General features: G+C 32.1%; 2 protein-coding genes across 2 annotated transcripts in view; one reads left to right on the top strand and one right to left on the bottom strand.

Annotated features, from left to right (window-relative positions):
• The first annotated feature begins 447 nt into the window (after positions 1–447).
• Positions 448–23,658, top strand: LOC126770907 (uncharacterized). The gene is given in 31 exon segments (XM_050490516.1): positions 448–1,069; positions 2,356–2,558; positions 2,692–2,855; positions 2,925–3,062; positions 3,761–3,960; positions 4,331–4,466; positions 6,918–7,019; positions 7,815–8,036; positions 8,351–8,451; positions 8,520–8,688; positions 8,955–9,113; positions 9,206–9,213; positions 10,414–10,491; positions 11,699–11,901; positions 12,037–12,200; positions 12,270–12,407; positions 13,198–13,397; positions 13,618–13,679; positions 13,833–13,846; positions 13,956–14,177; positions 15,346–15,500; positions 17,604–17,803; positions 18,081–18,244; positions 18,319–18,456; positions 19,786–19,988; positions 20,288–20,423; positions 20,962–21,060; positions 21,572–21,793; positions 22,236–22,336; positions 22,527–22,695; positions 23,221–23,658. Coding segments are annotated over 30 exon segments (4,437 nt in total). The 5' UTR covers positions 448–1,069; the 3' UTR covers positions 23,388–23,658.
• The window catches only part of LOC126770530 (sodium-independent sulfate anion transporter-like), a 292,448-nt gene continuing 277,012 nt past the window's right edge, over positions 10,187–25,622 (bottom strand). The window contains exon 11 of the transcript XR_007669461.1: positions 10,187–10,205. The gene's annotated coding sequence lies outside the window, so the exon portion shown is untranslated. The remainder of the gene's footprint in view (positions 10,206–25,622) is intronic.

Raw genomic sequence — 25,622 nt, 5'->3', positions numbered from 1 at the left:
AGACAGAGATAGTTTATTTCAAAGACATGTGCCAGTAAACGATTTAATATAGAAGGGTGAGAAACAGGAAGGAATAGTTATAATAATACTCCCATGCGATCGGAGATACTGCATTGAGTCTCACAGATGAACTCCAACTGCTTTTCGGGGTAGAAGGGGATAGCTGAATAGAATTGAGTAGAAAAGAGACAGAATGTGTGTATTCCTGCGAAGGAAAATAGAGAGCCACTGGAGCTTTTTTTTGGATTTATAACACGGCCAAAATTGTAACACAGAGAAAATCTTGACAGGAAAACCTATTATCTGCTATTGGTTTGATCCGATCCTAGAATGGAACCGTATAAGCAAGCCACTAGACCAAGTAGACAGTTCATTTTTATTTATATATTTGTAAAATTATAACTATAAGTGTTAAATTAAATTTCACCTAGCAAATAAATATTGGTATTGGCCCAGTGGTAAGAACGCGTGAATCTTAACCGATGAACGTGGGTTCAAACCCGGGCGAGCACCTCTGAATTTACATGTGCTTAATTTCTGTTTATAATTCATCTCGTGCTTTTCGGTGAAGGAAAACATCGTGAGGAAACCTGCATGTGTCTAATTTCATCGAAATTCTGCCACATGTGTATTCTACCAACCCGCACTGGAGCAGCGTGGTGGAATAAGCTCCAAACCTTCTCCTCAAAAAAGGGAGAGGAGGCCTTAGCCCAGCAGTGGGACATTTACAGGCCGTTACTGTACTGTTACTGTAAATAAATATTTACCTACAAAACAATATGCTGTATCGTACAACTTCAAATTTAAAAACGAATTTCAAATTATAATGGTTTTTTTTCTTCAAGCAATCACGTCACATAATTGTACGAGTAGTTGAGTAACAGTACATATTGTAGATAAGCTTCTATGTTTAAAACTTATTTTTACTGAGACGAGATTATAAATTTATTTTTGTCTCAGTTGATTGTATTACTTCAGTGGATAAGCACGTATTATTTATTCATTATACATATATTGTTTTGACTAACTATCGATATATCTGTTTAAAGGTGTCACGAAGAAAAATATTGTAAGTACTTTTTTAAACAATTACAAATTGTGTGAAGTCGGTACCAAGCCCAAATGCTTTGATTTTTTTTAATTTAAAGTGGGTGGGTAGATGGACAAATGGACTAACTGATGGTAAGTAGTGACTACTACCGCCCATAAACATTAGCATTGTAAAAATATTAACTGCTCCTTACATCGCCAATGCCCCATAGCCTAGCCTATAGTTACGCTCGCCCCTCAAACCAAAACAAAACGATACTAAGTATTGCTGTTTGGCTGTAGAATATATGATGAGTGGGTGGTGCCTACCCAAACGGGCTTGCAAAACCAAGTAAGTAATATAAACTATTATTCACTTAGAAACTTAATTTGATTAATAACTTATATAAACATAATAAATACTCATAAAATATATTACTGAATAATGATAGTAGCTTGCGAGTGGTGCTGGTTTATAAACGATATTTATAATTAAAAAGACTAATATTTCTGAATGGAAATAGTTCGTAGCAATTAAAAAACAGATGGTTCTTTATTCGTTGGCATTGTATGTAAAATTAGTAAAATTGGCGTCTTAGGACTAAACAATGTAAATACTTTTACCTTTCTCAACTATATTTATTGTTTCGTTTCCTTTTCTTAAATTATATTGTTTTAAAAACTAATTAAGAAAACGGCGTAATACGTTGTACGACGTGATAATGAATCTATGTTTATAGTTATTACTATTTTTACTCTACTAAAGAAGCGTAGGTTATCAATAAACAAATACGAATTTGTACCACTACTCGATATTTTACTAGCTGTAATTTGATTTTAATAATTATTTTATTTAATTGAGTTAGCACCGAATGTTGAAATATTTCATAGAAAGAACTAACTTGAATGTTTTTTCTAAGAAGCTCAAATGCTTTGCAATCATTTTTGGCCCACTCTGTACGTGAATGCCTATGAATAATATTTTATATATCAGAATCAAATAGTTAGAAACTTGGTCCTAATAATGAAGTCACACGCCCAATTCGTATGACATTTATTTTAAATAAATGTGATTCGAATTTTGAACCATAATTAAACAATAAATAAATATCAATAATGGATGTATTTATGTATATGATATATATGAGTTCGAACCATTAAGCAAGAACAACCATTAAACCATTGTGTTCAATATTTTTACATTAAAAAAAAAGAGGGGAATCGACTGAAATATAAACAATCATCCCAGTCGATTAAGATGCTATTGAATACTCTTGGTAACTGGTCTTTTTATTGATGTTTTGTTTTAATTTTTTTTTTTTTCAGATGATATATTTTTTAATATGGAGTGCAGTGCTGCTCGCTGCTCTGACTCTGTACTTTTGGCAAACATACTCCAGATTTAGTGACTATGGCGTGAAACATATGAAGGTGATTCCTTTCTTTGGCAATATGGCGAGAGTAGCATTTCGAATGGACCATTTAACCGACCAGTTTGATAAGATTTACAAAGCTTTCCCTAACGAAAGGTTCGAAAATTAGACTTTTTATTTATTTTGAGTATATTTATTTTTACAAAGAATCTCCCTTTTGAATTTTATCTATTTGAAGTACTTAAAATGACTGCTTGTGATGTAATTAATGCATGACTTTATATTTAAGATTCGTTGGAAGATTTGAGTTCACAAAGCCTACGTTAGTTATACAAGACCTTGAGCTGGTTAAGAAGATAACAATTAAAGATTTTGAATACTTCCTCGACCATCGCGGACTCACAGATGAAAAAGTTGAGCCTTTGTTTGGACGGAATATATTTTCATTAAAAGGTTTGATTATAATTTTGAAATAAAATTCATTAAATGTAATGTACTTAATATTATATTATATATGACAAGGTCAGGAATGGAAAGACATGCGTTCAACTTTGAGCCCAGCGTTCACGAGCTCGAAGATTAAACTAATGGTACCCTTCATGGTGGAAGTGGGTGAACTAATGATACAATCATTAAAGAAGAAAATCAAGGAATCGGAAGGTAAGTCGACGAAATGAAATCTAGTTAATAAGTAAAATAATATAAAGCTGAAGAGTTTTATTGTTTGTATAAAAAGTTGATAAACTATTTATTGGTAAAGGTTCTATATTTGACATCACGTCTAACATGAATGATTTTATATGTTTTTGTATAATTGAGCAGTCACTTAGTATTTTTTTACTGAAGCTTTATTTAAAAATGGCCAAAACTATATGTAATCAAGTTGTTAGGTTTTTTATATCTTTTTATACTTGACATTGGCGAGTATAATGGCTTCCCAGAACTTAAATTTGTTATAAAAGTTTATAAATAATAGTATCAGTTTGCGAATTTTCAATATTAATCATCATTAGTTTTCAAATTATGTTGCCTATGTGTTTAAATATCTGATTTTATTTCCACGAGCTTTTCACTACGTAAAAAAATACTTTTTTGTTTGACTTGTATGCATTCTTTGTCCAACGTTGGTGACGTTGGCGATCTTTGTGGAAATCCGTCTGGGTAAGTGTCTGTGTGGTTATAGAATATGTAATGAGGTGTGTGTTAGGTGATGAATGCACATCACGAATACTATCTTATCCTTTATATTGACAGCTGAAGCCGAAATTTGGTCAAAATTAATTCAAATATATTTCGAACTGGAAAAATTGTGCACAACGACAATCGTGATAATATAATATTTTTATTAAATGTTACAGGCTACATCGATGTAGATTGCAAGGACTTGACATCACGGTATGCTACTGATGTGATCGCGTCTTGTGCATTTGGTCTAACAGTTAACTCACAAACGGAAAAGAACAATAAGTTCTATGAGATGGGCAAAGTCGCTTCTACTTTCAAATTCCGACAAATGTTTCTCTTCTTCGCACTGTCTGCGTGTCCATCTCTCGTTAAGGTGAAGTGTCTTTATTGTGTTTATGATTGGATAATTAGGTTTAGAATAGGATTAGCGTAAAAAACATATTTCCTAATTTAGATTTATTTTTATAGAATATTGCAAATCTAAAGTATTTTAAATATAATGCAATAATTTTGAGTTTCATATAATTTGTTTTATGGTTTCCGTAGTTATGTAGTTTTGAATCATTTCATAACACATCGAAATCGAAACAAACGTAACTTTTTTAACTTAATTTAACAATACATAAAATTGACAATTATTAACAAATTGTTATGATAAAAATTCTGACTGAGCCTTTGTTAATTTTTTGTCAGTTTGTCACAATGGTAATAAAGTTTTGATTGGCTTTCCAACTTTTTTTTAGATATTTAAAATAACGCTATTTTCAAACAAAACTAGGGATTTCTTTATCAACCTAGTGCTAAGTACAATGAAGGACAGAGAAGCTCGTAGCATTATCAGACCGGACATGATCCATCTTCTTATGGAGGCTAAGAAAGGTAACAATTATTTCTCATAACTTCTTCATAAATCTATACTAATGCCTATTAAGATATTTGTTTGATGTCGAACATCTGTTGACGCGTATTGAGATCGTACAATTATACAATCATTCATCACAATCATTTCCACCATGAGGTGAGGTGAGTGAAGGCATATGAATGCCGTGACGGTAAACTGCATGACGCTCTCTTATGTCTTGATGCCCTTTTTCGGCCACCGCTTTCTGCTCCCAGGTAATATATGAGAATTTTATTGTTGCGACTCAAAATCGTATACACTGATAACCTTCATAGACTGGTAACATGCAAGTCGGCAAACATTTTTTTGTAGTATTTGTAAGTAACAACAAACTACTAGTAATAATAATAATCAATGTTTTAAGAATGAAAATAATATTTTGTTATATTTATATTAAAAACAACGTTCTTTATTTTAATAACAGAACAATGAATGCTTTAGTCTTTTCAACAGGTATATTTTTTTTATTAAAAAAGTCGATTAAGAGCTGTCTTATTTTATTTGAAAGATAATTTGCCCTAGATGATCACAAATACCGGGTTAAATTTCGTTCAAAACAATAACTAGCAAATTTGAAGAACAGGCAATGTTAGTATTTATTAATCATAATCTTATTGCCTCGTTGGTTAGTACATTATCAGTAGATTATGTCATATAAATAAGCCTCTTGTTTGATTATTAACACTCCAAGCGTCGGAAAGAACGTAAAACCGTTAGTCGAACTTTTTAACAATAAGTGCCTTTTTCACAGTTGACTACAATGGTGAAAATGGTCTCCACGACAAAAATTGGACAGAAGAATATCAATTTTTACTTTAGATTAAAATCTTTGCGAGTAATTAATAAAATAAGTTCTATTTACCTTCAAAATTCGACTTGCCTGGAAAAAGGTATAAGTTAACACAGTTAGCGTGGAATGTTTTTGAATTTATGAACGAAAAGGTTAGCCTTTACTTAAGCAAATGATTATCAAATATTCTTTTAATAAATATAGGAAATTCTTAAAGAAAAAAACCAATCGTCTTCTCCGTTATTGTTACATGCGTCATAAATATCATTAATGTTGTTGAAATAGAAAATAATACCTACAGTGATAATACGGTAATCCGGCCTCTGACGCATATTATATATAATCTAGCGCATATTATACGATATGAGCAAATTATAATTTAATGTGTAATAAAAAATAGAATAAAAAAAAATAATAGAATATAACAGGTACAGTCTGTTAATATCCCACTGCCAGCAGTGGGATAGGCCTTAGCCCAGGCTAAGGCCTCCTCTCCCTTTTTGAGGAGAAGTTTTGCAGCTTATTCCACTACGCTGCTCCAATGCGGTTTGGTAGAATACACATGTGGCATAATTTCAATGAAATTAGACACATGCAGGTTTCCTCGCGATGTTTTCCTTCACCGTCAAGCACGAGAATATAGAATATATTGAAACTTATTTAACAGCATCGTCACATGCGACTCGTGTTTGTTTTTCAGCACTTGTTTAATACCTAGGTACTTCTTTTCAAGTACCAGACTATTACTTCTTTATCGGTGTACTAACTGCGTACACCGATAAAGAAGACGACGTATAACGGATACGGACTATAGGGTTTGCGAAACGTTGGTCGGGCTATCAAGAGAAATGCTCTATAAGAAATCATAGAAGAGAAAGGACAAATATTAATCTATTAATATTAATCCTACAGTACGCGCCCTATCGATCCTTGTATCCTTGTATCCTTGTACTGTATAATGTGACCTCGCGATACCACATCAAAGTAAATATAAAGTAAATCATTATTAAATGAAAAGAAATGTTTTATAATCTAGTGAAATCAAATATTTATTGAATACACACCAAAAACCGCAGTTCCCGGATTTCTCGTCCTATTCTAATATATTAATTTTAAATGTTATATACAAGAACATTAAATTCACGCCAATAGTCTAAAATTAAAGCGTGTGAAATTGAAGCACAGCGACTAATTAAAATTTGATGATACACTAAAACATTCTCCGTAACGTATTGCACCTTCAACAATTAACCTGGTGGTATTTTGTGCATGCCCGTCTGAGTGGGTACCACCCACTCATCAGATATTATGCCGCTAAACAGCAATAGTATTGTTACGTTCCGGTTTGAAGGGTGAGTGAGCCAGTGTCACTACAGGCACAAGGCCCATAACATCTTAGTTCCCAAGGTTGGTGGCACATTGGCGATGTAAGGAATGGTTATTATTGGCCTTATATCGCCAATATCTATATTTTATATCTATGAGCTCTGGTGACCACTTACCATCAGGTGTCTCATTTTCTGGTCCACCTGCCTATAAAATAAAATAAAAACATTACAAAAAATTACATTTACTATTATAAATTAAGTTTGTAATAATATGCTGATGTACTTCTATGTATTTGTTTTGTTCTTAACAGGTCACTTGTCACACGATGAAAAAGGTAACGATGACATTCACCAAGACACTGGATTTGCTACGGTCGAAGAATCGTCTATCGGCAAGAAAACTATTGACAGAGGTTTGTATCTTCTTCCTTGTCGCTGTTTTCCACGCGAAATAATCTTTTACAAGATATACGCATCAAATTACCGTACCGCTGCTAAGATGTGTGAGCAGTTTGCGTGGAACTTATACTTACTCTCCCATAGCACACACATAGCACATTAGATATATTTTTGTAACTCACATTATATTTTATTATAAAGTCTGTGATAGCTTAATATGTTGAGAACATATAAAGGGAGTACAATGATATTTTATATATTTTTTGATTAATCTCAAAAACATAGTATGTAGTTGCATGTTATACTTACGCATTATCCTTTCTTAGCGCGTTTACATTACCTTCTTGTCGTTGCATCTTATAATCGTATCCGTAAATCAAACAGGTTTCAAATAGCGATGTGCAATTTATTTTTTTGGTATATGTCTTGTTATATATTTATAAAGAATTAGAAAAGATACTGAACTAAAATAAATAGATAACCTATAATGATGATTTTCTATGATGTTAAGGATGATGGATCTTATTATGTTTCGTTAAAAGCGTTCCTTAATAAAACGTCGCGTAAACTTTGGAGTTCATGAATGTGTCGTTCATAATTATAAATACTTTAACGACTCATTGGTCGTAAAACAAAAATACGATCGCTAATATAAGTGATCTATTTATGCTAATACGACGTTTCTATAAAAATACCTGGTTAAATTTGGTTTATGTCAGTTAAGAAAAATCCTCTTTAGTCTTTTATTCCCGTAATAAATACTGAAGCACCATGTACTTTGTCTTCATATAATTTCTTTTTATCATCAGTGTGGTCTGACATCGATCTCGTGGCCCAAGCTGTCTTGTTCTTCATCGGTGGCTTCGAATCAGTGTCAACTTCAATGTCCCATGCGCTGCGCGAATTGGCCCTCCATCCTGAGATCCAGGAACGACTCGCAAATGAGATCAAGGAACATCATGCCAAAAATGGCGGAAAGTTGAACTTTAACTCGATACAGAATATGACGTACATGGACATGGTAACTTCAGGTAAGTTTTCATTATAGGTAAATTCAATAATAGTCACTAACTTTTAGAGTATTATTAAAGGCTTAAAGCGTCAATATAGCAATGTATGGACCATATATAAAAGTCACAGGTTCGATCCTGATCCCATGGGCTATTTTGTCGTCCCAAATCCGTCAAGCTATGCTTAATGGGAGGCAAATAGTAATATTAGTAATTTCTTAACAAAGAACATTGCTAGTATACCTCTTAAATAAAAAAGAACGTCAAAAAGTAGGGTTTTTTATGGTGCTTAAATTTTGAGCGTTCAAACGTCGTACGAAGTTTTTATTTTGCAGAAGTACTACGCCTCTGGCCAGCGGCTATAGCCTTGGAAAGGGTTTGTAAGAAAGATTACAACATGGGAAAACCTAATGACGCAGCTGAAAAAGATTTCATCGTAGGTATTTAAATTGTTCCTTATAAATTGTGTGTGTTACATTTAAAATGAGTAATAAATAATTCCAGATGCGAGAAGGAGAGCTTCTTTGGATGCCAGTATGGTGTTTCCATTATGACCCTAAATATTTTTCCAATCCTAATAAATTCGACCCTGAACGCTTCTCTAACGAAAACAAGCATAAGATTAATCCTTTGGCTTACATGCCTTTCGGTCTTGGACCCAGGAACTGTATTGGTAAGACATATCTAGAATTGTTATTTTAAGGCGACGAACGGCCCTGGCTACTCAGAATTAAAAACCTAGTCTGGGAATAATGTCTTGAAAAAGTACGAAAATTCCTTCTCAAGTTCACATTATTGTGCACTCAAATTTTAACACTTCTTTCTTCTATCTTGTAGCGTCTATCGTGTGGCTTGTACCTAAACAATATTTTTGTATTTGTTACTACATTACATATTATATTTATGGTCATTCATTTAATTTCCATTTTATTTTTTCAGGATCAAGATTTGCTCTTTGTGAAATAAAGGCTCTGTTGTATCAAACTTTACTACATTTTGAAGTTTACCCATCAGAAAAGACCGTTCTCTCTCGAAAGCTTGTTAAGGATTCCTTTAACATCAGACTTGCAGGTGGCTATTGGTTTAGGTTTAAAATCCGCGACTAAGATTTTAAGAGATTACCTTATTATATTAATATTGTTTACTTTAAATTCCTATTATAAATTTTTACATCGTAAGTTTATTCAAAGTTATTGGGGTATGGCTATACATCACCACGTATATCGTGGTAATATAGTAGTATAGTAATAATATAGCAGCGTAGACTACATAATACTCACAGCTACGTGAAAATGGAATCCGTTTGTGGCGAAAACCCTTCAAAATCTTCCATTTGACTTTTATAATGACCATATAAAAATGTTCGGTTCGGTATTGGTTTTCTAGTGGTTAGAACGCGTGAATTTTAACCGACGATCGTGGGTTCAAACACAGGAAAGCACCACTGAATTTTCATGTGCTTAATTTTTGTTTATCTCATCTCGTGCTTGACGGTGAAGGAAAACTTCGTGAGGAAACCTGCATGTGTCTAATTTCATTGAAATTCTGCCACATGTGTATTCTACCAACCCGCATTGGAGCAGCGTGGTGAAATAAGCTCCAAACCGTCTCCTCAATAAGGGAGAGAAGGCCTTAGCCCATGAGACATTAACAGGCTGTTACTGTTACTGTCGGTTTTGATAGCATGCAAATAGACATATTAACTTAAAAAGAGAGACATTTTAGAATCACAGACAGACACTAGTTTTATCTATTTGTATAGATATGTTCCTTTATAATGTAATAAGCCTCATTTCCTAACCACATTTCGGCTACGGCTGATTTAGCCACTCTCGACGGGGCAATAGCCATCTACGCAGAATATACTATAGTGCTGCATACTTAAGCTGTTTGTTCAAGAAGTGGATTCCCTACCATGTTATCTGTTTAATATAATACGATCGTAGATAAATCAAACAGTCAATATTTTTTGTGCTTTACCATGAATGGGTTTGTAAAACCGCCAATTTTATAACACTGAAAATCTAGTAACTGTTATTGATTTTTCCTGGAATTCGAAACTAGGACCTGGATCCAAGAATCTCTTACTTATAAGTTAGACATCAGAATAAAGAAATAGTTACTTTATATAGAAATAAATGTATATATATATTGTAAATATTAAGGAGTATTGTATGTATTTTATTTTAACTGTAATTGTGAATTAAATTCTTTCAAACAAACAAATATTTTACTTAATAAATAAACTGCATAAAATGTAATTGTGAAATTTTAATTCGACCCAAATTGTAGTTTTCATCAACCAATCACGTTACATATTTGTACAAATAGTTAGGAAAGAGTAAATGTTGTAGATAAGCTTCTATGTTTAAAACTTATATGTTTATATTTGTCTCAGTTGAGTGTATTGTTTCGGAGAATAAGGACATATTATTTAAACAGGATATATTGTATAAGTTTTGCAAAGAAAAACATCGTAAGTGTTTTGTTTTTAAAAGCATACGTACTAACGAAACCTGTTTTCAAAGCACAATTACCCAAAAAGACAAACTATTTATCCCTATAAATAAGCATGAAATATGTATAAGGATTAGGGACCATAATAATCCAAGAGATTAGGAGTGAACCTGCGATTTTCACACCTAAGAAACCCTGGACCTATTTATATATTTTTTTATTTATAAATTTAATTTTAAGCGCAGCCAAATAGAGAAACGTAATTACTTTGAAAATACATTATTTTATTTAATATTTACTTTTTAGCAGTTATATTTTTTTTACTTTAACAAAATAATTATTATGCCATCTATCGGTAGACTTTGCTCGATCAAAAAACGATGGTCCTTACGTAAAGAAGTGCAATTAAAAAAAGAAAATTTTACACGAGAGCCATTTAAAGTAATTTAATAATAAACTGAGTTGAAAACGAGTAATAAATATTTAAAATCATTGTAAATAAGGGCTAATTGATTCATCGTTTTTTTTATTAAAAATACTGTTGTTAACTGGGAACTTCATCAAAGATAAGCAAGTCACACTTACACCATGTAGTTTTTACAACCGTCTACTTAATTTAACCTGCTAGTATAAGTTAATCAAAACATTAATCAAATTTTAAGTACTAGCAGAAACTTTTAGCATTCATTAATAAATTGTGAGAATATTTTCTATTAATATATTAAATAACATACTTTGTCCACAATAATCGATCACATTTATATTTTTATTTTTTTGCAGTGAAAACTTTTTTAGGCGCGTTGCGCTGGTTTATTGTGTGGGGATAGATCTACTATTATAGTCAGGCTTTGCGTCGCCGACACGTTAATGTTAATATAATGAAATCGCTGAAAGTACAAATAATTTAAGTATTTGAAAGTTTATATAAAAAATAATATGTGTATTTTAACAATTATTTATTTAGATTAAGCTTTATTAATATTTTGTTCCGAGTAAGCGACACTTGGTATTTTGATAAATAAAAAGCTATATAATAAAAAGGGCTAGAATTACTTCTTGCCAATAGATATGGAAATATATTTAACAGTTTCAAGTCTTTACTTTTATCGGCAGTCCCTAAGACTGCTTGTTTTTCTAACCTTTATTTTTTGAGACTCGTCCATTTGGAACATTTAATCTTGTTTTTGTTAAGTCTTTTATTTGAAATCTTGAGTATTCATTTTTAGATGATATATATTTTAATATGGAGCACAGTGTTGTTCGCTGTTCTGACTCTGTACTTCCGGCAAACATACTCCAGGTTTAGTGACTATGGCGTGAGACATATGAAGGTGATTCCCTTCTTTGGCAATATGGGGAGAGTAGCATTTCGGATGGACCATTTAACCGACCAGTTTGATAAGATTTACAAAGCTTTCCCGAACGAAAGGTTTGAAAATTAGACTTTTTATATATTTTAAGAATATTTATTTTTACAAAGAATATCCCTTTTGTATTTTCACTATTTAAAGTACTTAAAAAATGGCTGTTTGTGAAGTAATTAATGCATGACTTTATGTTTAAGATTCGTTGGAAGATTTGAGTTCACAAAGCCTACATTAGTTATACAAGACCTTGAGCTGGTTAAGAAGATAACAATAAAAGACTTTGAATACTTCCTCGACCATCGCGGTTTCACAGATGAAAAAGTTGAGCCTCTGTTTGGACGCAACTTATTATCATTAAAAGGTTTGATAATAATCTTAAAATAAAAATGACCAAATTAAATATATTTAATACTACATTATTTGTGAAAAGGTCAGGAATGGAAAGACATGCGTTCAACTTTGAGCCCAGCGTTCACAAGCTCGAAGATAAAACTAATGTTACCCTTCATCGAGGAAGTGGGTGAACAAATGATAAGAACGTTAAAGATGAAAATCAAAGAATCAGACGGTAAATCGATAATATTATAATTTTTTTTCATTAAAAGAAATAGTAATCCTTAAATCATCAATGTGCCACCAACCATTGAAACTAGAACGTTATGCCCTTTGCCTGTAGTTACACGGGTTCACCTTTTTAAACCAGAACACAACCACATAAACTATTGTTGTTTGACGGTATAATATGTGATGAATTAGTGGAATCTTTGCACAAAGCCCAAACATCCGAGTAAATGTAATAATGTAGTCAGGTTATTTATACTAGAAGCATGACTTCCTAAACCAAAATCTAAAGATTCAAGGCAATTTTATAAAATAAAAAAAAAAAAACACAAAATATATTAATCGTCATTAGTGTTCAAATCATGCTGTTTATTAGTCACAACATGTGGGATGGCCTGCACGATCTCACTTATAATATAAATTATTTTTTAATCATTAGACTCTAAATAACAATAACAAAGCGGATTGTTAATAGCAAATATAAACCATAAATAACAAATTGATTACCTACTACTACTACTACTACAGTATACTGCTCCAGAAACCGCAGTGGTTTATAACGATTGTAAAAGAAAAATTGTAGGGTAGTGTAGTTTGCTAGCGATTATTTTGATCATTTTGCTGGAGCTGGCCCGCAACCAAGGATGCGCATCTTTTATGCAAAATTACGTGAAAAGAGTCAAAATTCGCTTCAGCAAACATCCTTGAAACGAAAGAATGCCTTTAGGGATACATTATTAAGCTGTACATTACGACAATCTTAATATTGTAGTAATGTTTGAAATATATTGTTTCAGGCTTTATCGATGTGGATTGCAAGGACTTGACATCACGTTCCGCTACTGATGTGATCGCGTCCTGTGCATTTGGTCTTAAGGTGGACTCACAAACTGAAAAGAATAATCAGTTCTATGAGAAGGGCAAATCGGCTTCTACTTTCAAATTACGACAAATGTTGCTATTCTTTATGCTATCGGCTTGTCCATTTCTTGTTAAGGTGTGTATATAATAGTTAATAAAGGTAATTAAAAAAGGTATTGCAAATAATTCTGAGAAAATAGCTTAACAGTATGAATTTAAGAATAAAATAAACTTTGACAGACAACATTAAGCTGAATTAAGTTTACATCATATTGTTTAACAGCTTATCCTCGTAATGGAGTCATTAAACTAGAAAAAAAGTACATTTTTTTATAAGTTTTAATATATACTAACAGGTCAACTATCACACGATGAAAAAAACGGTAGTAACAACGAACAAGATACCGGCTTTGCTACTGTAGAAGAATCGTCAGTTGGGAAAAAAACCATCAATAAAGGTTTGTGGATTGTACTAGTTTAAAATTTCTATTATTTTTTCCTTGTTAGCTCATACATATATTTGTAGGAGAATGAGACGAAAATGTTTTACATAAATTTTTTGTGACAGTAGGGAAAAGAATCTCAGTGCTTAAATCAAACATTCAAACTGCATCTGGATATATCTTGCCCGAATTGGAAGAAGATTTACATAAAACATTGTTGGTCTGCTACAATCCTTTTTTTTATTTGCTAGTTTGGTCCGACACCGATCTCATCGCTCAAGCTGTGTTATTTTTCATTGCTGGCTTTGAAACAATATCAATCGCAATGTCCTTTACTCTTCATGAGCTGGCAGTTCATCCTGAGATCCAGGAGCGCCTGGCAAAAGAGATCAAGGACTATGATGCTAAAAATGGTGGTAAGCTGAACTTCAGTTCCATCCAGAACATGGCGTACTTAGACATGGTAACATCTGGTAAGTAACTTTTTTTTTAAATACAGTTTTAAATATTGACTTAAAATATACCTTTTGATAGTCTTAAAGTAAAATGAACAAATAAAAGAAGTTTTTTAACTTTTCGCAGAAGCACTTAGACTATGGCCACCAGTTTTAGCTCTGGACCGAATTTGTGTTAAAGACTATAATATGGGAAAACCTAACCCTTCAGCGACCAAGGATTATTTTGTAAGAATGACACACTCAAACACACATACACAGCACAAGCTAATGCTATTTATTTTTCTTAATAATTTTAAGATATTTAAGTTATTGCATTTATATAACAAACTCTTATCAACAGATGCGTAAAGGAGAAATCCTTTCAATACCGGTTTGGAGTATTCATCGTGATCCTAAAATATTTTCGAACCCAAACAAGTTTGACCCTGAACGATTCTCCGAAGACAACAAGCACAATATTAATCCCATGACGTACATGCCTTTTGGTGTTGGTCCACGAAACTGTATAGGCAAGTATTTTAGTCTTCATTTAAACCATATATCAAAAATCATTAACAAACAAGCCGTATCTTACGTTCCAAGATTATTTTCATAGATGGCAAAACAATGTGTTAGTATTAGTATTTATTACTTTTTTAAATTTACGAATAATGTTTAATTGTATCATAATATAGTTGATGTAATGTGATTAGTTAAAAGTAAAATGTACAATCTACATTCCTAAAACTATTAAATATAACATTTTAATTAATGATTCACAAATTTTTGATATAAAAGAATGTACTTTCGGTTACTATTCACTCTAGTTTCAATTATAATTCTTTCACTATTTGTGTTGTTAAACTTTGGAACAAGCTTCCTGTAGATATCAGAAAGACTCCATCGAAGCTCACTGTTAAACATCATGTGCGAGACAAATTCTTGGATAATGTTTCTCAAATGTTTATTTGTTATTTTCTTGAAATATTGTTGTTTAGTTTTAGTATCACCTTAATGTATTTCTGATTAAAATAAAAATTAACTGGTGGAGAATGCCTTATGTTCCTCTTTTGTACCCATTTACTATTTGGTCAATAAAGTTTTTTTAAATAAAAAATAAATAAACACAGATATAATTAATTTGCAAATTAATTTCATAAGACACTGTAATTCTAATTTTAATCATTTATTTTTTACTGTCTAGGTTCAAGATTTGCTCTTTGCGAGCTAAAGGTATTGCTGTACCAAATTCTGCTTCATACAGAAGTATTAGTATCTGAAAAAACTCGTATTCCTGTTAAACTGGCACCCGAATCATTTAATCCTCGAATTGATGGCGGTCATTGGTTAAAATTCAAGGCTCGTAAATAAGTGCAATATTAATGTTAATGTATTTTTTCGAAAAATAAAAGTTAATTATTTGAAAGGGTTTTTCTTTTGATTTATTTTTCTGTGCCTTTAGCTGTTAGGCATGCATATCTAAACATGGTTTTGAACATATTCATATTAGATCATTGATTTTTTTTTATATCTAGCTTAAACTTTTCAGATTCATTACTATTATGAAGCTGAAGAGTTCGTTTGTATGAACAGCCCGGTCAATCACGGGACCTACATATTTGAAAAAAATATATTTTCGTTAAACAGCCCGTTACTTGAGCAATGTAACTAGACTTTTTATTATCACTCAATAACTCACGGGAATATAGAAGTAACGTTTCACGCGAGTGAAACCGCGCAGAGCTGCAAATTACTACTTGTAATTTTATACTATAATAAAATTAAGTTATTGAAAATTAATGAATTATATTTATTGATTATTTATAAAACATTAGATTTAGCCAATATCATTTTTTTATAATATACCATATTTATCAGATATCGATTCCCAAAGATTAATCTCATTTAAGAATCAAAAGCAAAAACAGATACCTAAACAATTGAATTCCTGAACTAGCTGATACGGTATCATCTTTTCACAAAGTACGAGACTCAAGTTTGTATAAATATTTATCTACTACAAATACCAGTTGATTGCAGTTTCCACGAAGACATCTGAAAGGAAATCGCTGACATGAGCGGATTAGTCTAAAATACCAACGCAATGTTGTTTACCGGTTCTATAGATATATTTTGATGAGTATAGTTTTTTTTATTTTTTTTATTTTTTTTATAGAATAGGAAGGTGGACGAGCATATGGGCCACCTGATGGTAAGTGGTCACCAAACGCCCTTAGACATTGGCATTGTAAGAAATGTCAACCATCGCTTATAGCCAATGCGCCACCAACCTTGGGAACTAAGATTTTATATCTTATATTTCTTACAATGCAAATGTCTGAGGGCGTTTGGTGACCACTTACTATGTGGCCCATATGCTGGTCCGCCAAATCTATCAAAAAAAAAAATTAAGACTATCTAATCACCATTATAATGTACCAATAGACAATTACTTTTTCTATTAATATTCAAAACAAAACTAATATTCTCTTTCTATATCCTTCTCCCTAGGAACCTTTATATAAAAACATAATATAATATAATAATGTTTTGATATTGATTCTCTTTTGATAAGTAATATAATCTTTATCAACGAATACTCAGACCACCAACCAAACGCAAAATGACGTCAGTTTTATGAAGCACCTCGGTGAATCGGCACGTGGGTGTTTTATTTATATTTTCTTATCAATATAAGTAAAGATTTTTATAAATTGTTTAAACTGTTATCATTCATAATTGTATATAAGCGCAGTACAATTTTTAAATGTAAGTGTTATTATTTTTTTCATTTTCTTTAAAAATATAAATTTATTCTATCTAGATTAATATGTAATATCTACCTAACTAACTAATATCTATTTAGATTTGATAATCAAACTGAGTGAGAATTTTCGTGAGTGCCAAGGTACTCACGAGAATTGATGTGTAAGCATGTGGACTCTTGTACGGATATAAATACGATAAAAAATCGTACGTCATGAGACGCTCGAAACCTTATGCTGACGTCATCTGACGCTCGAACTCTGTTACCCTACCCTACCGTGTACCGGGCGCTTAGATGTTTACACTTCAAAATCAAATAAAAATCAACAAACAAATTAAAAATCGGTGACTATGTGTATATAGCTTACTTCAAAAAAAATTGATTAACGGTTTTTGGTGTTTGTCCAAGAATACATAACGCATATCTATCGCCTATGGTTGTACTCAAAAGCTTAATTCAGCTTTAATAGAGTTTTAATATGAAAGCAGTGCAGAAAATAAAATATATTCAGTAAGCTATTACGTAATCTCTTTTTATTTTAATTAATTATTATAATAAATATAATATTAACTATCAATAAAACTCTATACAGCTTATGTATAATTATGTCGTAAATCAGATAAATAGTTTTAGTGTGAAACCGGAAGAAAAGCGATTTAAACCTACTTTTTATAATATTAGTGATTGTCTAACAGATGATTTTCCTCATATGGAGTGCCGTGCCGATCGCGGCACTGGCCCTGTACTTTCATCAGATCTACTCCAGGTTCAGTAATTATGGAGTCAAGCATTTCCCTGTGGTCCCATTTTTTGGCAACATGTTAAACATGGCTCGTAAAAAGATATTTTTCGCCCAGGAAATGCATAGTTTATATAAACTCTGTCCAGAAGAAAGGTACTGAGGTATTTCCTAATGATGTCTGAATAGAAATTTAATTTTAACCTCTTCAAATTAAAGTGATTGTGAAATTGCTTTCTGAAAAACTTTTTAATGTTGTTAATGTTTTCAAATAAGGAAAACAAAAAAATTCTTCTTTATTCAAAAAAACGTAACAGTTCGTATATATCGAAAAGGCTTGGAGTCTGTCCACTGCGCTGCTCCATTATGAGCTATGGTGGATAATATATGCTAGAATCTTTGCCTTTTTCTAAAAAACTTAAAAATATTTAAGGTTTGTTGGAAGATATGAGTTTATGAAACTGGTTCTAGTACTACAAGATCTTGAATTAATTAAAACCATTACCATAAAAGATTTCGAACACTTCACCGATCATAGAAAATTTATTGATGAAGCAGTTGAGCCTTTGTTTGGAAGAAATTTATTTTCTTTAAGAGGTATTTCTTATAATATAATGATTAACCACCACGTAAGCATAGTTCAAATAAAACATAAATAAAATTATATTCAGGCGATGAATGGAAGGACATGCGTTCAACATTAAGTCCAGCGTTCACGACCTCAAAAATAAAACTGATGCTACCTTTCATGGAGGAAGTGGGTGAGCAAATGATTCGATCGTTAAAGAAGAAAATTCAAGAATCTGATTGTAAGTTGCAATTATAGTAATTATTGTTACAGTAACAACTGGCAATAAAACGAATATAAACACTCAATACACTGTTAATGCTATATTAGAGAGTATTTTGAAATGTCAATTATTAAAATGTAAACTTTAAACTTTAGCTATATTTATGTTAGCAGTTCTGTATAATTATTTTATTCGAGTTTTAACTACGTATCACCATCCTCCATCTACCATTTTTTATGTTTTAACAATTTTGATCGTTCTTAATTATGAATGTTTTGCGTGTGATGTTTTGTCCTTCGAGGAAACCTTTGGGTCATGAACCTCAACCAAGTGGTTTAGGAGTTTAATAGGTGAATATTCCGACGATGAATTTAATTTGTCAACGACGTGGAAGCCGGTACTACATAAATTTCATTAAATTAAAGTGCTTCGAACAACATTCGTGTAGTTCAATTGTATTAGTGTACAACATTATAGTACAAATAAAGAAAGTAAAAGTGTATAGGCGGTAGACGATGAAAAATTGTATAGTCGAAGTCGGAGACCACTAATAGTGTAAAAATATATACTTATATCAACGTAGTTAAGAGTTCCGATTTTGTATTAAAAAAATTATGTTATAGGAAGGCGGACGAATGGAACACCTGATAGTAAGTGGTCACCACCGACGGTCATAGACGTTGGTGTGTAAGAAATAATAAACATTGCCAGTGCACCACCAACCTTAGGTACTGAGATGTTTTGTCCCTTGTGCCTGTAGTTACACTGACCCCTCAAACCCTTCAAACCAGAACGCAATAATACTAAGTAATGCTGCTTAGCGGCAAAATATCAGATGAGTGGCGGTACCCACCCAGACGGGCCTGCACAAAGCTTACCACCAGGTATAATATATAGAAAAAGGTCTTAAAACTATTTCAAACTACTTCTGCGGTTGTTTTGTACATTTTACACATTAACTGGTGGTAGGGCTTTGTGCAAGCTCGTCTGGGTAGGTACCACCCACTCATCAGATATTCTACCGCAAAACAGCAATACTTGATATTGTTGTGTTCCGGTTTGAAGGGTGAGTGAGCCAGTGTAATTACAGGCACAAGGGACATAAAATCTTAGTTCCCAAGGTTGGTGGCGCATTGGCTATAAGCGATGGTTGACATTTCTTAGAATGCCAATGTCTAAGGGCGTTTGGTGACCACTTACCATCAGGTGGCCCATATGCTCGTCCACCTTCCTATTCTATAAAAAAAAAAAAAAAAAAAAAAAAAAAAAAAAAAAAAAAAAAAAAAAAAAAAAAAAAAAAAAAAAAAAATTTTCTATGATGCTAATAATTATTATTTTTATTTTTAGCAGCGTATGTCGATATAGATGTCAAGGACTTGACATCGCGCTATGCAAACGACGTAATTGCTTCCTGCGCGTTTGGTCTAAAAGTTGATTCGCATACAGATAAAGAAAACCAGTTCTATAAAATGGGAAAAGATATTTCATTGTTCAATTTTGAAAAGACAATTATTTTATTTATTATTTCCGCTTTTCCATATTTTGCAAAGGTATTTTATTGAATTATATAACAGTACAGCCTTATTTATCATTGTATACTAATAACATAAAAGGAAAAGGTTATATTTTTGTAAGTTTCTTTTGTAATTGATAAAGTCAAATATACTTAACCATTTTTAATGGCAAGAATGTAACACAATGTATCATTTTTTTCCTATATAAGTCATTATTGCCATAAAAAAGATAATAGTTCACCTCGGACGAAGTCGAGGCGGGTTGCTAGTCTTGTAATGATTTCATTCAAGTTCTTTTTTCATATTATTATTAATTTGATAACCTCTCTTTTCAGAAATTAAAGCTGAAGCTATTCAAAAATGTTACGAAAAACTTCTTCATTGATTTGGTAATGAGCACAATGAAAGATAGAAAGAGCCGTAATATATTAAGACCCGACATGATTCATCTGCTAATGGAAGCTAAGACAGGTAAGCCTTTCAAAATATTTACACCAGAACAATTTTTCCTCTCTTTCTCTGATCATTGATTTGATATTCGAAAGAAGATGTATTATTCAACTAATCACCATCTAAACAACGTTTATAGGTAAATCCTTTGGTACATAGAAATCGTACCAATTATTTACGAATATACATATAAATAAACTAAAAATAGTTAATTAGTTGTTTATTTACAAACAGCAGCATCTATGCTGAATCATCATTACCGGCAATTTATGTTGTTTTATTAATTATTGTAAACATTCTTTGTTTTTCACAAATGAATCTCTTATCAAATTTAAATATTGTATGCTCTCGTTACTATATAGAAACAACATTCGTTAATTATGAAAAGAATAGATCAATTTTGTACATTATATTTTTAATTTATTTAGGTTACGCCTCTAATATTTCAAATTATTGTTGTACCAATTTTAATGAAATTTTGTTAACAACCGAATTAGCGAACAGTAAAGATCCTTGATTATTTTTTATTAAATCTTATATTCCAATTATTATTTTCTAGGTCAACTTACCCACGATGATAAAAATAAAGATACCCATCAAGATACTGGTTTCTCTACCGTCGAGGAATCGTCTGTGGGCATGAAGAAAGTCGACCGAAGTGTGTATATTATTATTCAATTTTAATTAATCCGAACAGCGTATATGATGCTTTATTTTCTTCCAAATATGTCAGTTGTTTTGGAGTAGTTCGCAAATAAGCAACAGTACAAAGAGTTATTTTAAGCCTTTAAAAAACCGAAATTAAAAACTGATAATTTTCATTATGTATTTAGTATACGGAATCCCTAGCTAGCGAAACTCAAAGTTATAATTCTGGCTCTTCGGGTATTTGTTTCTCGTACTGACTCTAACTTTTTTAAAGGAATATAAATCATTTAAGTAATATCTTGGAATAAACTATAAAGACAATAAGTATTGATAGTGTAGTCCAAGATATTACTATAATGATTTATGGTATGACCAAGATATTACTTAAATGATGTATGGTAATGAATGGTCGAAGAAAATTAGAGAGGGAAAAAGAGCGAGAAACAAAAAAACAATATAGCCGTTCATACAACTAGACTCGTAGATTATGTTCTTTTAATAAAATTATTGGTATTTTCCAGTATGGTCTGACACCGATCTTATTGCCCAGGCAATATTATTCTTCATTGCTGGTTTTGATACTATATCAACGGCAATGTCGTTTGCACTGTACGAGCTGGCTCTTCACCCAGACATCCAGGAACGCCTGGTCCAAGAGATCAAGGAGCATAATCAAAAATATAAAGGCATACTGAATATTAATTCCATTCAGAATATGACTTATATGGACATGGTGACGTCAGGTAAAATGACTACGTCACAGACACACTTCACTGATTGTACCATTGGGATTAATTTATCTTTAATTTTTCAATAAAACTAAAATATAAATGGCAATCATTTTAAAAAGTAATGATTATCAGGCTTTTTGGCTTGGATTTTTTATGAAATGGATTTCGTAAAATGTTAATAGTTATAATATTATCTGACTTTATAATTATTATACAAATCAGAATATTATCCCCAGGCTAGTGTTCGTATCAAATTTCGAGGATTTTGCTTTTATTTTATACATTACACTTTTTTTTTATTTACGACAATATGTTGCATTTATTATTTTTTTTTAAATTGCACCAATTATTTCTGTTTGTAAAGACAAAGAAAGATGTGAAAATCTATGCTACAAAAATAATAAATATAAAATGTGTATTATTTTATTACGAATATGAAATTTAACTATTGTAGAAGCACTTAGATTGTGGCCACCAGTCGTGGCATTAGATAGAGCTTGCGTTAAAGACTATAACTTGGGAAAACCTAGCAACACAGCCACAAAGGATTACATTGTAAGTAACATTAACAAACAACAACAGCCATTTTGTAAGTATACATCGGATTGCTTAAAAAAATAAATGATTGATGAAGAAATGTTGAGTGAACTAATGTAATTTCAAACACAAGGGACAAAATATCAATCAACAATCATTTTAATTTTGAAAAAAATATATGTTAAAATTAATATGTATACATCGACAGATACGTCGAGGAGAACTCATTTCGATACCAGTTTGGTCTTTTCACCGTGACGCAAACATATTTCGGAATCCAGAAAAATTCGACCCTGAACGTTTTTCACCAGAAAACAGACACAACATCAACACCATGGCTTATATGCCTTTCGGGAATGGCTCTAGAAACTGTATAGGTAACTTCAATTCGTTTTACAATATATCTTATTTTACAAACTTTAATTTAACTTTGCTAGTATGTGTAAGCCGAGATGGCCTAGTGGTAAGAACGCGTGAATCTTAACCGATGATCGTGGGTCCAAACCCGGGCAAGCACCACTGAATTTTCATGTGCTTTATTTGTGTTTATAATTCATCTCGTGCTTAACGGTGAAGTAAAACATCGTGAGGAAATCTGCATGTGTCTTATTTCATTGAAATTCTGCCACATGTGTATTCTACCAACCCGCATTGGAGCAGCGTGGTGGAATAAGGTCCAAACCTTCTCCTCAAAAGGGAGAGGAGGCCTTAGCCCAGCAGTGGGACATTAACAGGCTGTTACTGTTACTGTATGTGTGGATCATATCTTGTGTTTCAGTTTTAACAATAAATTGAACCAAAATTATACATCTCAGTAGGTGAAAATAAAATATTGTATATTAAATTTTACTGTAAATGATATGATTTTATTTTATATTTCTTACATTTTCATTTTCCTCTAGGTTCAAGGTTTGCTCTATGCGAATTGAAGGCTCTTCTATAACAGATTCTTCTCCATATAGAAGTTTCACCATCAGAGAAAACTTGTGTTCCTGCTAAGCTTTCGTGCGAAACATTCAACCTTGCACTTGAAGGTGGTCATTGGTTAAGATTTAAGTTGCGTAATTAATATTTATAGAAAAAATATGTTTTTTACTTTTAAATATTCATATATTTTAAGTTGTTCGCACACTATGCCCGATAAGGGATCCTGGCTAAAAAACATATAAACATATACAGAGGTTGCCTGGAAGAGATCACTATAAATGAAAAGGCCGCCTTTGCATACTATATGTTCAACTTGCTATTATGTGTTACTAAATGTTTGTAAAGTGTGTGCAATAAAGGATTAATAAATAAATAAATTTGGTTAATGTGCAAAAATAGGCGCGAAGCACTATTTATTTTTCAAATCATTCAAAGTACAAGGCTTTTTTGTTAATTTAATAAATTTTGGAGACAATTATTTAATTATCATAACATTTTTTCAATGACAAAACGCGCTACCACAATTTTTAAGCGTTTAAACGTAAATACAAATTATTATCAGGTTCGCGTCACAAAACAAAATCACACCTTGTATTATTAAGACAGCACGACGATAATGCGATTTAAAACAATACTAACGCTATCTATTTTGGTGAAATATATATGTTAGAGATAATAAATTTAAGCGGGTATACGACGTTACTTATTTTATTAGAATGGCAACATCACACAACGTGATTGGCATCTTAGGGGTTGTCGGTTGTCAGACGTCGAGTTGTGACAATATAAGACTGGTGCCTATTTTATTGTGCAGCCGACTGATGGAAGTATGGAAATGTATCCGTCAGTAGTGCGTGTGATCGTTTGTCGAGTGAAGCACTTTGTCCGTGGGTCTTAGAACAGTGCCGGACGTGCGCACTGACTGATTTAATAAAATCAACATGTTGGACGACAATGGCAGCCATTTAAATGGAAATCCATTTGAATTCACGACATATATATGAATATATTTAAAAATAAAAAATATAAATAAATATACAACAAAAAAATAATCAACATTCATTATGTTTGGAATTATGTTATAAAAGGAAAACACTGTTTGTAGATGGCCAACATTTGTAGAAAATATCATAATAGCTTATATCCCCCAAGCGTGTGAATGGGCCCTTCCTATAGTTTGGTACCCTATGTCTTCTGCTGTACCCATAAAAATTTTGCAAATGACGTGTATGAAAAATTTTATGATGATTGGTTAAGTAGTTAAGAGACAAACTAGCATAGCAAACAAACTAATATATGTCACAGTACTACAGCATCACGCTTGGAAGTTTTTAAACATTCCTTCAGGCTTGCTAATGTCAAAAATGTAACAAAATAATCTTTATTTTGCTTTTGATTCTTGTGTAAGTAATATATAAATGCTCAATATCTTCTATTTACTATTATTGAGCATGTTAATGTCTGCTACTTGAGCAAGCTTGGCGAATTAACATTGGCGGTGGTAGTAATTTCCACAGAGTGAACATTTCACTCGTTTGCTCCCTTTTACTTTAAAAATTCGCTGACCTTAATGTTTCACGATTACTTGTATTCACAATTATGTGTTTATTCCACGTCTCTACAAATGTAATGTACTGTAAATTACATCATTATATGTTGATAATTAATATTAGGTCCTTACATATGAAATTAGCGTTTTATCGTACTCACCACTTTGATCTGAAATATCTCCTCTTTCGTTAAGAATTCCAAATTCAAATTTATAAATTCATTTAGCTGATACATTTGAATTTTGAAAACAGTCATTCATTTGTTTTTTCCTCATTATTTTTTTCTTTGTCGTCGCATTACCGCGCAATGGAAAACATGAAATATCGGTATATTTACGAGTACGAGTTCTACCGTGGCACCAGTGCTGCAGAAACAGCTCGAAGGATTAATGATGTGTACAACGCTGGTGTCGCGAAAGAAAGCACGGTACGTTTTTGGTTTCAACGTTTTCGTTCTGGAAATTTTAACCTTCAGAAAAAACCCCGTGGACGACCGGAGACCAAAGTGGAAAATGAAGAATTAAATTAAAAATTGCTGCAGGCTTCGGCGTAAGTGATAAAACTGTATTAATTCACTTGAAGCAAATCGGGAAAGTAAAAAAACTTGAACGATGGGTACCTCATGAATTGAGTGAATCGAACTTGCAAACACGCGTCGACTGCTGTGTTACTTTGCTCAACCGACACAATAATGAAGGGATTTTAAATCGAATCATTACTTGTGATGAAAAGTGGATACTGTATGATCATCGGAAGTGCTCGTCGCAATGGCTGAACTCTGGAGACCCAGCCAAATCCTGCCCTAAACGAAAATTGACTTAGAAAAA

The sequence above is a fragment of the Nymphalis io genome, chromosome 9 (assembly GCF_905147045.1).
Source record: "Nymphalis io chromosome 9, ilAglIoxx1.1, whole genome shotgun sequence".
NCBI classification, from domain to species: Eukaryota; Metazoa; Arthropoda; class Insecta; order Lepidoptera; family Nymphalidae; genus Nymphalis; species Nymphalis io.
Note: the sequence above shows the minus strand (reverse complement) of the source record. Positions and strands in the feature narration are given on the sequence as shown.